General features: G+C 39.5%; 1 protein-coding gene across 1 annotated transcript; it reads left to right on the top strand.

Annotated features, from left to right (window-relative positions):
- Positions 1-596: 596 nt before the first annotated feature.
- colec10 (collectin sub-family member 10 (C-type lectin)) lies at positions 597-13,915 on the top strand. Its single transcript, XM_012882892.3, has 7 exons — positions 597-820; positions 2,563-2,634; positions 8,258-8,329; positions 10,020-10,073; positions 10,789-10,884; positions 12,993-13,204; positions 13,321-13,915. The coding sequence occupies exons 1-7, from the start codon at positions 721-723 to the stop codon at positions 13,555-13,557; spliced, it is 843 nt and encodes a 280-aa protein (XP_012738346.2). The 5' UTR covers positions 597-720; the 3' UTR covers positions 13,558-13,915.
- Positions 13,916-14,468: the final 553 nt, after the last annotated feature.

Genomic DNA, 14,468 nt, shown 5'->3' with positions numbered 1-14,468 from the left:
ATAAAATGTTTTGTTGTTGGGTGTATTAACCCTCACAAGTCATTAAACTGTCCCCCAGCATGCTAAAAAAAATAGCTGAACAGGGTGGAGTGGAACGCTCTGCAACCTGGAGGGGGCGGGATCTGAAGTGCTTTATTTAGATTTAAAGAGACAGCAACCAAAACGAGTTGCTCTCAGACGAACCTCAGAACAGGAGCAAAAGAAGGGCTGTGGGGCAACAATAACCAGGAATTCAGACAAAAGCATTGCAATTCCACTTTATATAGAGCATAAGTTAATTATTTCAATGCAAAAAGGAAGGCATTAAAAGCCCAATATGTCTCCTTTAAACAACAATCAGTTTAGAGCAATATAAAGTATTTTATGAAATAAAAATGTAAGTCTTTTGAAATATACTTTGATTCATTAATATATTTTACTGTCTGTATTTGCTATGTTTGAACTGTTTAAATCCAAGTGGGGAAGGCGCGCAGAGGAATGCACCGGTCTGCTCTGTGTTATTTAACGATTTGACAAGTCACTGATAAGACTCCATCCACTCTATGTGCTTGTGTTCTAGTGCAACTGCCTGCTCTATAAACAAATGTGCAGGCTTCTTCCCTGCGGTATGAGGTATTTTGTATAAATGTGGCTTCTTATCTAGGACACAACACTGCCGTCTGACCGCTAAAACAAAGCACACAGTCAGGATAATCGTCAGTAACCTGCAGTGGTTTGGAGATGTCTCGTCTGTGTGGGCTACTTGTGTTTCTTTCTGGTTTCTGCTACATCTTTGCCTCTTCAGAAGTCTGCACCAACTCCCTCATACCTGGAGCTAAAGGTAGGCTGAGATATAAATCTGCATATATCATTTAGATAATTTTTTTTAATGCAAACATGTGGGGAAATAAATCTGAATGTGTTTCATATTTCTTTTAATCAACTCTTGGATGCAAGCAGTGTTTGCTCATACTGCTGGGAACTCTTTTAAAAAGTACTTGCGGCATAACAAATAGATCCTTATGACTAAAACATTCTGTATGGAAACCCCTGCTACATTTTAGGGTTTACTGAGCAGATGATAAACCCACCAAGCATTAAATATCCTGTAGTTTACAAGCTGGCTGTCTGGGTACCCATCGACTTGAACGGAATGCCTCCCTGTGTGTGTTTTCCATTTTACAGCATCCAGTAGCTTGCTCTCCTGCTGGTTCAGACAGACAGAGCTTATAAAATCCAAAGTCGAGCTTCAGCTTCTTTTTTTTTTCTTTTTTTTTTTCTTCTTTCACAAGTGAAAAAACATATCCTGCAGATCTGGCTCAAGTTAAAGCCAGCAAGATTTTTCTCAAGGAACTGTCGTGCTGAAAAAAGCAGAAAAATGTTTTTAAAAAGGCCATTTATCACTTTTCTTTTTTTTTTTTCATGTTAGAGAAATATTTAATCTTGGGTTTTTGCAAACTCCCTCTCTGGTGTAAAAAGTGGTGGCACGAATCGAAATAAAGGTGCCCCTATCATCACACACTGTTTCACGACCTTCCCGTGACTTTTATGTACAGCCTAGAAAGTCCCATCGAGTCAGTGTGTATTTAGACAGCTGCCACTAGAGTGAACTGATTATTTGTACAAGACTCATCCAGATACTAGCGACCACAGGGTCAGTCTCCCACTGAATAGCTGAGTGGGCGTCGGACGTGCATTTTTCTGTGTTCCATACGACCCAAAAAATGTCTTATTTATTTAAAACCTTTTCTAAAAAAACACACTTTTTATTGCTTTTACCGGTACTCTGACTACATCCTAAAATAAGTTTGGAAGCACTTGGCCAATGCTTGTATAAACATGCTCACTTTTTTAAAGAAAAATTTGAATGAAAATTGAGTATGTTTCACAGAATTAGAATTAAATTCTTACTTTCTGAATGTTGAAATGCTGCCCGATTACACAGTCTCAGAAAACTATCTATAGACCTTAAACACTTTGACAAAATCACAGTGAGATTTTATGTGGTTGACCAACACAAATTATTGTATAATTGAGAAAGGGAGAAAAATTCTGAATTCTTTTCAACATTTTTTCACAAATAAAGTTCAGAAGAGTGTGGTGAATGTTTGTATTCAGCCCCACTAAGCCAATCCTTTGCACAATCACTACTCTTTGCAGTTGAAGCTACTGGTGTCACATTCTCCAGGTGTTCTCCAGTTTTGGGTCTTGCCATATTCTGTTATTAATGTAGCCATTTTCCGTATTAGTGACTTGCCAAAAAGCATTTCTCCCAGAATTCAGGTGTGGTTTTCACTTTAAAAGGTATTTTAACACAATGATAGCACTGCTGTGAAAATAGAATGAGTTGACATAAATGATATATTGAAATAGACTGTGGTGCAGTATGTTGCATCGAAACCTGTGACAAAACTTGCACGGGACAAAACCTTCAAACACAAACATAAATGACCAAAGCAATGTCCCAAATGTTTTCACGGTCTAGGGAATGTATTATTGCAAATTGTGTCATCCTCCTAATAGCGTGATACTAACTAAAAAAAATTAATCCATACCAGCTCAGTTTTTTTCATTTAAACCCAGGAGATCAAGGGGAAGCAGGTGAGCAGGGAGAAGAGGGAAAGCTTGGGAAGAATGGACCACCAGGACTGCCAGGTAAAAAATATCAGTCACACACTCACTTGTATGTAATGATATTAGAATTTCAAGCACTTTAAGGAAGAAATAATATATCTAGTTTTTGGGGCCGAAATTAGCATTGTTTCTATTTTCACTTACACCTCGCCAAAAGAAGCTCACTTCCCAATGGAAAAATTTGGATTTCAATTTGGATATATGGAAATGTAAACATGCAAAAAAAAAAAAAAAAAAAGAATTCCCACAACCTTTTTTAATTGTATGTTTCCAATATTTAGAAAATGACACACAATTGAAGGACAAAAAAGGGAAGTAAACAGGAATCCACTGGCTACATTGGTATGTTTCAAGAGAAAGAGCAAGTCAGCCCGGTAATAACATCAACATTCGTCATATCTTCTGGGCTGAAGGTTTGAGAAATAGTTTCGAGGAAATAGTGAGTTTAAACCCCTGATCTGGTTTGTGAAAGACAGACCTACACAAAGACAAACAGCAGGAAACCAATGTGTTCATTTGTGGTGAAGGGAGTTAGACCATCCCATTTCATCCAGAGGTTTTCACATAAATGTTAATATAGTTTGCTTTGTAACACCATAAACACAAAAACTCAAAAACTGACATACAACTGAAACCAGATATTTACACCTACTGTATAAGAAGACAAAACCTTTTTTTTCTCACTCTTTGAAATTAACGCATTTACGCATTCCCTGTTTTAGGCCGGTTAGAATAACCAAAATTCATTCTGTTTGCTAAAGAATGAGATGAAAAAACTTTTAAAAGATGTATTTTCTTCAGAGTCAGAATTTTATATAAACTAATATATGACTTATAGGTGACTTATTATACTTTTAAAAATTTAGAATGTCTATTGGCTATACAAAACATGTTTTTCGCAGTTTCTGCACCAAATCATTCTCAGATGAGATTTTACCTCCCCAGTTTCGCCTGTTTTAAGTACCGTTCAGGATGAGCTGTGTTTATTTTATGCAAAAAAGCTGTAGCAGGCCACAAACCCCTACTCAATGTTTACACTCGCACTTTTATACACGTGAAAATAGCTGCCGGCAGCCATTTGTCGTTTCCTGCAGCCATTGTGGAGCACATACACCAGAGCAGTGCCTACGCTGATTGTGACGCAACAATCAGTAGGTTTTTGAAACGGCTCTTTTTCCAGACATCAACAAAACATTTAGTTATTGCCAAAAATCGATTGGATGGGGGGTTTTTTGCGCTTGTTCTGTTTCTAGAAGCAGTAGAGCCAAATGGAAGAACAAAAATGTGCAAAAAGTGAATTTTTCATAATAGGTCACCAATAAACAATTTGAGAAAAATGTCATGATCATGAAGTCCTTTCTGTGTAAGCTTCTAAAATTTACACTTTAATTGGAAGCACATCACTGGATACACTTTGAGGTACACCTCAAACAAAAGCCTTCCTTGCAGGATATCATAACAAAATCCAAATTTAGTCAAGGTATCTCGAAGAGACTGAGCGACATGAGAAAGTCCAGCCATCATAATGTTCAGGAGGGAGACTTGTTGTGGGCCCCAGAGATGAAGATAATTTGGTCAGAAATGTGTGAAACAACTACAGAACAATAGACCTTGTGTTGTCATTGGAAGTACTTTACACAGTTCTAGTATTGGGGCACACCACCCAATCCATGGATTCAGGTGGTCCGGCTTGCAGGCGTATAAAGTTTGGTGTGGAGAAACTTGACTGGCCTGCAGAGCGTCCTGACTTCAACCGTATAAAACACCTTTGGGATGAACTAGAGCGGAAGCTGAAATTCTGGTTTTTAAATCTAACTATAGCCCCCACCTCCTCTAAGCCAGCCTCTGTACCTGATTGCGTTACACCAGTTCTGCCTGGAGGAATGGGCCAAAACTCCAGGAAACCATGGCAAGAACTGCGCACAATGATGCACAAATGTTTGACCCATGTCATACAGTTTGAACAGCAGTTCCACTAAATACTAAGCGCAGCGTATGTATATTTTCTAGCTCTGAAGAAAGTAATGAGAATTTTGGTTTAAAAAAAAAGAAATTCTCATTATCTAGGAATTTTGTAACTAGGGTTTTCCTAGTTAGTTGGTTATCTTAACTGACTGATTTAATGTCACGAACTGGGGAAAAAGTAGTGTCTTTTTTTTGTAAACATCTGGTTTAAGCTTCATTGTGTCAATGCCGTATGTATACACAAACGCAAACTTACAGACATCAGTTGCAGATTCCCATGTGCTCTGTGCAGTGACACAAAAAACAAAGAATGAAATATTTCTCTCCCCAACCCTGTGTGTGAGCGCTGAGACCAAACCCGAGAAGGTATGATCGGTACACGTGAACCTTTTTCAACTTTTCAACTTTACGGACATTATTCAAAGCCTGTCATTATGGTTTTTCTGTCTGTGCGCTTACTGACAGCCATGAAAGCAGGTCCCTACAATGATCTTGTTAGTGCACCATGTCGGCAGTGCAACAGATGACGCACGTATTCCCACTCCTAATTTAGGCAGTGTTACAGGAAACAGTTGCTTAATTTTGGAAGCTTAAAAGGGAATCCATGACTCCCGATGCTCGGAGGGCAACAACAACAACAACAAAAAAAAAGTTTGTTTGTCCAAACTCATCAGCATCAAAAAAGCTGTTAACTGTGCTCTGACTGGTTTTGGTAAGATTTTTCATTTTAAGTAAGTTAAATGGAAACAAAATGGACCCCAGTGGTCATATTTTCCCCTTTAGTGGGCGTAAACAATTTTTAATAAATGAACATATTCAAACTCCACTGAGCTTTGCTTGTTTTCTTATGTTTGAGTACGTTTCAAGCTGCTCAGGTTGTTTAAAACGGCTCTTGAGTCGCACATTTCCAGTGAGAGATGCACCCTTCACCTCTTTTATCCACCAGCAGCTGGAGAATCCAGTCGGTTAAACCAGTTGGAGGAGTTGGCCATTATAAAGTGTGACTGCAGTGATACAAAGGCCTGTTATCTGGACGCTCACACAGACCGTTTAACTGGCGAGTGTACACACTGCCAAAACAACATTAATCAGCTGTGAGAGAGAGAGAGAGAGAGAGAGAGAGAGAGAGAGAGAGAGAGAAAGAGGAGCCAAAATCAGTTTTTTTTTTCCTGTAGCAAAAGACAAAAACACATTGAATCACATCTCACAGCGAGCTCTCCGCTCAGGATTGTAAGGACATTTACTTTGTGAGAGTGCCTATGAAACATTTTGACATAGATGCCAATAAAAATGTAATTCACATGTTTAATTAAGATCTCAACTACAAGAGCTTTACTTGGCATTACTTTGCATTAAGGCAGCTGGTAAAATCTCTGCGCCGTCTCGTTTGTCGGTGTGTAGTTCTTATAAGGCTAGCTGAACATGTCTTATTTAGTGTGTACGTGTGTGTGTGTGTGTGTGTGTGTGTGTGTGTGTGTGTGTGTGTGTGTGTGTGTGTGTGTGTGTGTGTGTGTGTATTTGTTGTAAATCTTTCTAATTGCAATCTGGCCTCTCCAACACGTCACTTAGTATTTGAAATGCCATTCGTTTCCAGCTGAATAGTTTCCTGAGGAAACACTAGTTCAAGGGCTGGCAGGAAGCCTCGGGCTGCTCAGTTTGATTTCCATGCACACGCGCGCACACATGCCTTCGCTTGTACAGGTTCTCCTTTTGACTGATAGTCTCCTACATTCTCATTTCTGTCCACTAAAATGTCTTACCGGGAAGCTAGCTATACGGGACAATGAGGGCTGCTGTGTCTTTCAGAAGTATTCATACACCTTGAACCTTTGTACCTTACGTCCAGTTTCAACCTCAAACTTAGATGTCTTTTTGGTATTTGACAGACTTTCGTTTGACCTCAAGAAAGGAAAAAGAAGTGCCCATCCCAAGCAGTAGATCCAGGCTGACAAAATTGTTGGCTTACGGAAGAATCACTTTTAGGCAGAGGTCACCGAGGTGTGGATGAGAGGCGGAAGGATCTGGACATAGTGGGGCTGTGAAGTTTGAGATGCCTCTCTAATATCTCATGGAGGACTTGTTACCTAAGATTCAAAGGAGCAATCATCCTGTCTGTTGAACAGTGTACCAGATCTTCACCCTTAGCAATTGCTGCAAAGGGTCATCTTCTTGTTTCTGCTTGGGTCTTGTGGATCTAAAGAGGGTGTAGGACCGCGTACCCCCAGGGTATGTTTTAGGGTACCTACATGAGTATGGGGTATTTGGCTTTTAAGGGCTAACCAATCCTTGTATGTCCCAACCAAGAGCTGTGTCCGTATCCTCCACACAAAGTGGACCAATGGGGTGCTGCCTTCTTTTTCAGGCCGTGACGTTCAGCATTTACAGGAGCCAGTCACAGTAGCGAAGCAGCTGGGGATGTGAGTCAGCTCCCTTAACTCTGAGGCCATGGTTCGGAAAAAGGAGAACTGCTCCTCTGGGTCGGGGGTCAGTCTCTGCTGTTGGTGCCTTGTTCATGAGTGACAGTAGGATGCAGCCGGAGATAGACAGATTTGTGCTTTGTCTGGAGTGAATGGTTGCTGCTCCAAGAAGTTGAAGAAGATGAAGAGCCAAAAAGTAAAGGCTTTGATTTACCGCTCTGTCCATGTTCCAACCCTCGCCTATGTTCATGAGACCGGACCCAGACCTAGAGACAAGGTGACGCTCTCCCTCAACCAGGGTTATCTCAAAGTAGAATGTCCTCTCTTCTACATCGAAAGGGGTCAGTTAAGATGGTCCAGGCATCTAGAGGCCGCCTAGGCATCTTATTCTAGGTGTGTCCCAATGGGAGGAGACCCCAGGGAAGACTAGAACTTGCTTTGGTTCTATGGATCCCTTCCGCCCAGTGAATGCCTTGGGATACCCGAGAATGAGCTGGAGGGTGTTCCCAGGAAGTAGGATGCCATGTTGTTTTTTTCCTGGACCTGTTCACCCCAACCTGATTTCAGATAAGCAGAAGTCAGTGGATGGATGGTTTTAATTACACATAGGTGAGCTTCATTTACTCGTTAGGTGAATTTTAAAGGTAATTGGATTCTCTTTTTTTAGAGGCATAAGATTAAAGAGGCTGAACACAAAGGACCTCGTATCATGTCAGTTTTAAAGTTTGTGCTTGTACTGTGACAATACACACAAGAATCTTTATGCATGGGACCGCGTGGAAACACTGAATTTAGGAATGTGACACATTTTTGTAATGCATACATAACAGCAAGCTTCTGAATTCTAATAATGAAGAAAACAATATGGTTCGCAACTGAAGCAGTGCTTAGTTATTCCCAAAGTTCAACGTATGATGTCTTTAGATCATCCCTTTTTAGTGATCAAAGTACATAGCAAAATATGAGGCTTAATAATGCAATAAATCTTAAAAGGAATAAAAAAACATTCTTAAAATAGATCAAAACAATATATTGTTAGTTGATAATGTTTGTATTGCCATTATACCCTGTTTATTTGACTTACTTGTAGCAGAGTCGTTTTATAATCTCCAGCTCTTCCTAGTGTTATTTTGGAGGGTTGGAAGCTGAATAGATCTTGAACTAGTGGCTCAAAATAAAAATGGGGTAATGGCATTTTTGTCCTTTCTGTTTTTTAAATGATCATATGTATCCAAATTTCTTTTTCCTTTTTCCTCACGCAGGTGTGCCAGGTGAACCAGGCCTTAAAGGAGAAGTAGGTCCCGCAGGAAAGATGGGCCCCATAGGAGAGAAAGGTTAAATTAGATTTAATATAAAGTCCATGCTTCTATTTCAGGTTTCAGACATTTTTTATATTCTCCGCTTTTTAAAAAGAGTAAACACAGAGTTTAATCATTGTCATTTGTCATATTTAGTACTGACAGTAATCAGAAACTCAAGCATGTGTTTGTCTTTAAACATTGCAAAGAAGAAGAAAAAAACACCTGATGACTATGATTTTGGCTTTCTATCCATCCACTGTGTAAATTATTACTTGTTTCCACACAGTGAAACTTTGGGAAATGTAATTGTGACATTTTTATGTAGTTCTTGAAACTTCAGAGTAACCATGAACATGGAAATCCTTTCTTCCACAACCATCTTTGAGTAAGACACAGTCAATTAGTCCCAAGTGTAAAACAAAAAGGAAAATATAGCTTTAAAATGGTTCATTAAGTGATTTAAAGTACAAATGGTACCCATAAAGAGAGGCGTATGTTTAAGGTTTAAGGCGTGACATCAAAAGACTGAAAACCTTAATCCCCGCAGTATAAACTCAGGCTGTTGCATTGACCAGGGTGTCTTTATTCCTATTTTTTTTTACAGGCAGTCGAGTTCCCCTGCCTTTCTAGACATGCACTGTTCTCTGTCTTCATTATGTTTAATACTCTTACAGGAAAGTGACTACATCAGCCATCTCAGAGAAGGGGTGAGGTCACAATTTTGGATTAACAATGAGACTGGAAGCCCCACAGCTCATAAAACACCTGGGGGTGGAAACAACACAAAACCAGGACAATGCCAACCACAGCGGTGTTAAAAACTAAAACAACCACTGTTTCATGGCACGTTAATACACCCTCACTCACTCATAAAATGGGTTGAATTTCCACATCTGCACAGGCCTAACCTATGTTAACACCCGAGTCTTGACAGTTTATAGCAATACGTGGGTAGAAATAGCTGCTATTTGCTGCAATTTCAGACATCTATGTGCCCCTTTTTGTTTGTCCAAAGGAAATGAATGACAGTATTGTGATTAACGGCTAAGAGCATCAAGACTGTGCGTGGCATGTGGTTGGAGATAACATTGGTTAACATCGCTGGGATTCAAACATCAAACGACGGTGTTTAAATCCAGTGAGCTTATCATATTTATGTGAGGAGCGTCCAACTGTAACCTCCCCCCCCCCCTCCAGGCCAAACAGACCTGTACAGGTATAGCATGCCACCGTTCTGACTGTTCCTCATCTATTAGCCAATGTGATGTTTGTACTGCAAATCACTTCCCCAAAACCTGCAACTGCCACTTGGGTTAATTTCCACTGTGGTGCTGCTGCTGCATGCATGCATGCATGCATGGGCTTTAGTTCTAGACATCAACAAAATGAAATTAAACAGTTTCAGCACTTCCACATTAAAATAGTTCATATTAGTGTTAAAGAGCTGTAGATTATGTTGGAGCAATTAATGTAATATGCAGTACCATGCTTCAACCCCTAAGTAAATCTGCAATAGAGAGCAGTTTCTTTAAGTGTGACACTGCCATCTGTTGGTGAAATTGGGAAAACACCTAAGCCTAATATTTTTGTTTTGTTTTGTTTCGTTTTTTTCTTTCACTTTTAAAATGCCTGTGAATTTTTTACATGTCCAAAAGATATTAATACTTCCACCGGGACTATTTCTTAAAAATGGCTGAGCCTCTGTGATGTTGTCCCTCTTCAGGTGACAAAGGTCCTAAAGGTTTCAATGGACCAGTCGGGCTTAAAGGAAAAGCTGGTAAGGAAAATTTTAAATAGTTTTGCTTATCTTTTTTTTTTTTTTGAGACAGTTTTTTAACCATGCTTTTGTGTAAATGGAAAAATAAAGATTCCAGACTGGAGAAAGTATTTCTGGGAAAAGAAATCTGTCGGGAGGGAAAATCCAGGTTACTTATACAGTCATATTCAATCATATAGAATATTATTGAAATAATATATAATATTATTGAAAGTTAATTTATTTCAGTAACACAATTCACTTAGAGAAACACATTATATAGATTAACACAGACTGATGATGTTTTAAAGCATTTATTTCTATTAATTATGATTTTTTTCCCCACCTCCAGCTAATAAAAACACTGCATTTAAGATTAGAATATTGCATCAGACCAATAGAAAGGCTACATTTTTCATCCAGTAAAGGGACCTTAATGAAAAGTATGTTTAAAAGCAGCTTGAAGGCTGTCAGAATAAAAGTACATCTTGAAAAAAAGCAACAAACAAGCCTCTTAGAAATGCATATTTTAATTTAATGAATATGACTGTATACATGCTTGAAATTGGTCTCTAGCACAACTTTGAATCTTACTCATCTGTCTTTTTTCTTTTGTTCTCCTTATGTACTTTCTTACAAACATCATTCAACAGTTTATCAAACCGGAGCTACAGGCCAATTCTTACGACCATTTAATAAATCCAGTAGGCTGTGTTAATGCTTTTTTGTCCATCAGGTGCAACGTGTGACTGTGGGAGGTACAGAAAGGTGGTTGGAAAGCTTGATGAGAACTTAGGGAAGCTGAGGAACACTGTTAAGTTTGTGAAGAATGGTGAGTTGTCAGTGGGAAATTGTAAACCTTTGCTATGCGCACTGGGAGAAACATAATCATAGAATCAAACCAAAGTTCCATGTGATTTCATTATTTAGGATTTAAATCTGATTATAACTGGGGTTTTACATACAAATCTTTGCACATTTAAGCTTTGCATTACATATTTTTGTGTTTCCAAGCATATTCTTGCAATGAAGTTTGATCATCTTGGACACAACGCAAACCTGCCTGTTCTTGTTTTCTTCTCTGCTGAATGGAGTGTACAATTAAAGGGGCCTAGTCACGTATTTTTTTTTAGTTTTTACTCAGTCCTTTTTTAGCTTGACAACAGTTTTGCAACAGACACGATCGGCAGACATAAACATTGCTGTGCCTTCTGCCAGCAGTACCATGGGACTATCAGAAAGCAAGATGGTGACAATTGACGCAACTACCGTAAAGCTGTCTTCACACCGAATGTGAACAAGGCAAATTTCTCGCTTTGTTCGCCTTCTGTTGGTTGCTCGACATCTCACCTCTCTCGTAAAATATTTGCGCGGACTATGGAGCCAGTGTCCCTGGGTCCACCAGATCCTTGAGAGACGCACCCGGTTCGGCGAGTATCACCACCTATCACCACGGTTGCTTCCAGCAGTACTTCCGTCTGTCCAGGACCCAGCATGAAGACCTGCTGTCCCGCGTCGGGGGACAGATTGGCCTCCGGGAGACCAACTACATGCGCTCTATCCCCGCTGCAGAGCGCCTGTCCATCTGTCTTCGGTCAGTAAATTGATCAGTAAATCGATCAGTGCTCAATAGAAATGTATCTTCCAATTTGAATGACAAAAAGCTTCACTTCCGCTGCGCTCATTCAACCTGCCTCATGACCAGATCCAGTCCCTGATTGGTTAACGTGACGCAAACTGACAGACAAGTTCAGATTGTTGAACTCGGGTGAAATTTCGCTTTGCTCTTGACACGCCTACACTGCACATATTTGCAGTTTTGCTTTGATTTATTCACACCCTTCACGTCACTCGACTCGCATCATTCTCCTGATCGCACCTTTACATAGGGATAACATGTAAGTCATTCGCTCCATACACCTTGTTCGCATTCAGTGTGAACACACCTTTATAGCCAGTTGACCTTCCTGCAATGTCTTGCCGTAAAGTGACAGCTCAGCGTGGTCAAAGACCAACCCGATCGACGCGGATAGGGTTACTTTAACTTTCTTCTTGCACCGCTGCTGGACATTGTTGACTCGCTTGGCTTAATCACACACACATATATATATATATATATACAGACAAACAGACAGACAGACAGACAGACAGACAGACAGACAGACAGACAGACAGACAGACAGACAGACAGACAGACAGACAGACAGACAGACAGATAGATAGATAGATAGATAGATAGATAGATAGATAGATAGATAGATAGATAGATAGATATAGATAGATAGATAGATAGATAGATAGATAGATAGATATGCCTCATTGAGAGCTGAATTGCACATCGCCGCCATATTGGAGGTGGCACAGCGGGGCGATTCGGAGAAGATGCCTCATTCATGTGCTGCGTGGAATGGTACGAACCGATTTACAGTACTCACCAGATCTACTGCCATTACTTTTCACAGTTAAGTATGAACATATACTTAGGACTGTATTATTCATTATAACGTCATTATAACGTCTTGTATTTCATCTGTGGGCGCCATTTCTTCTCCTTTTTTACTCACTGCATGTAGTGCAATATCGCACTTCTGGTCACATGGTCTTGTTATTGTAAATGTACACAAAACGCTTTGTTTACAAGCAAAGGAAGCAAAAACAAAGTGGAAAACGCTGAGATAAAATAATATAATAATAAGCCAACAGCGTGCAATAATTTTATAGGAAAACCTTTTGTATGCAACCAGAGATAGCGCCTGCCGTAGAAATTCATAAACTCATAGTATGTGACTAGGCCCCTTTAAAGACTCTAAAACAATATAGATAAACTACATCAGCCTCTCAAAGGCAGCTGATTATGTAATATTTTCTGCTCTAGAATGTGAAACACACAGTTATTGTAGTAAATGTATAATAATTCCTAAATTGTCCTAAAATGTGCAGTTCTCCTGGGCTTGAAGGAGGCAGGAGAAAAATACTACCTGCTTGTGAAGGAGCCCAAGAGGTTCAGAGAGGCTTCAATGAACTGCATGCTAAGAGGAGGCACCCTGGCCATGCCAAAAACCAGCAGCATCAACCGTCTCATGGCAGACTACATCAGCCAGGCAGGGCTGACGAGGGTTTATGTGGGCGTGCAGGCTCAAAACAAAGACACGGTTAGTGTTTAGGACCTAAGACTGACACAGCGACAATGCTGCTGCTTTTAGAGATGCCACGTTTCAGGTTGTGTGGAATGATAAATTAGATATATTGTTTGTTTTTTTTCTTAAAGGTTGGACCCAGAAGTTATATTTATGCAGACTCTACCCCTCTGCGGGAGTTTGCTGCTTGGAGCCAGGAGGAGCAGCTACATCCCAGGTTACCTGCAGCCACCAACTCCAGCTGCGTACAGCTGCTCAGCACTGGGACATGGCATAACGTGGAGTGTGAGGCTACCCTGTTCTTCATTTGTGAGTTTCCAAAGAGCAGGAGACGAGGAAGAGGAGGAACGCCTGCCTCCACATCATAACGAGATCATAACGAGACAACATCAGGGAAAATCTGAATGACTTCTTAGCATGGATTAATTTGAGGCTTTGCCAGCTCATAGATCCAGAAAGTCGGAGGAAAGAGTTTCCCTTTTTCAAAGTGGATAAATAAAATTTAAAAAAAGTGCTAAGAGACAAATTTCACTGCTTTGGAGAACATTCTGAAATTTGCAATTATACAAAACATTAACTTCATTGTTGTCCTCAGACATGTTAACATTGGCTCAGAGAAAATTTGCCTTTCACAATGTTTATCATTTTTCTTATTTTTTTATTCTATAATTATGCTTTACCTTATACCTTACGTAATGTGTGAAGAAGAAATAAAGTTAGTCAAAATGTAGTTTGCTTTTCAACTAACATTTTGCACACACCTGTTGATTCCTGAGCGGCTTTATTCTGTTTAGGCTCCTAAAGTCTATTACTATTACAGCTGATGAAGCTTAGCACCCTCTGAAAACACCAAGGAGCAATAAACAGCAAAATATAAAACGTCCGTATTTACTGTGGTTAAAAGAAATGACTAAACACAATGACTCCATATATATGAAGAACTCTTTTGTAAGAAAATTGTAGTTTTATTCAATACATTTGTAAAAATATTGAAAAGTTGATTTATTTCAGTAACTCAATTCACTGAGTGAAATGCATTGTATAAACTGATAGCATAGAGACTGATGTTTTCAAGGCTTCATTTATGTTAATTATGCTGAGTTTCCTCTTACAGCCAAGGAAAACAAAACATGTAAGATTAGAATATTGCATCAGACCAATTAAAAAAAATTCAACAAAAGGTGCTTAGAGTATGTGGTGCTCATCGGACCACATCCTCTAATTTCATATTTTTATTTTCTTTTTTTCCTGCCTTTCCCCCCCTTTCTGTTATGTCGTT

Source organism: Fundulus heteroclitus, chromosome 3 (assembly GCF_011125445.2).
Source record: "Fundulus heteroclitus isolate FHET01 chromosome 3, MU-UCD_Fhet_4.1, whole genome shotgun sequence".
NCBI lineage: Eukaryota > Metazoa > Chordata > Actinopteri > Cyprinodontiformes > Fundulidae > Fundulus > Fundulus heteroclitus.
This window is presented reverse-complemented; position numbering and strand designations above follow the sequence as displayed.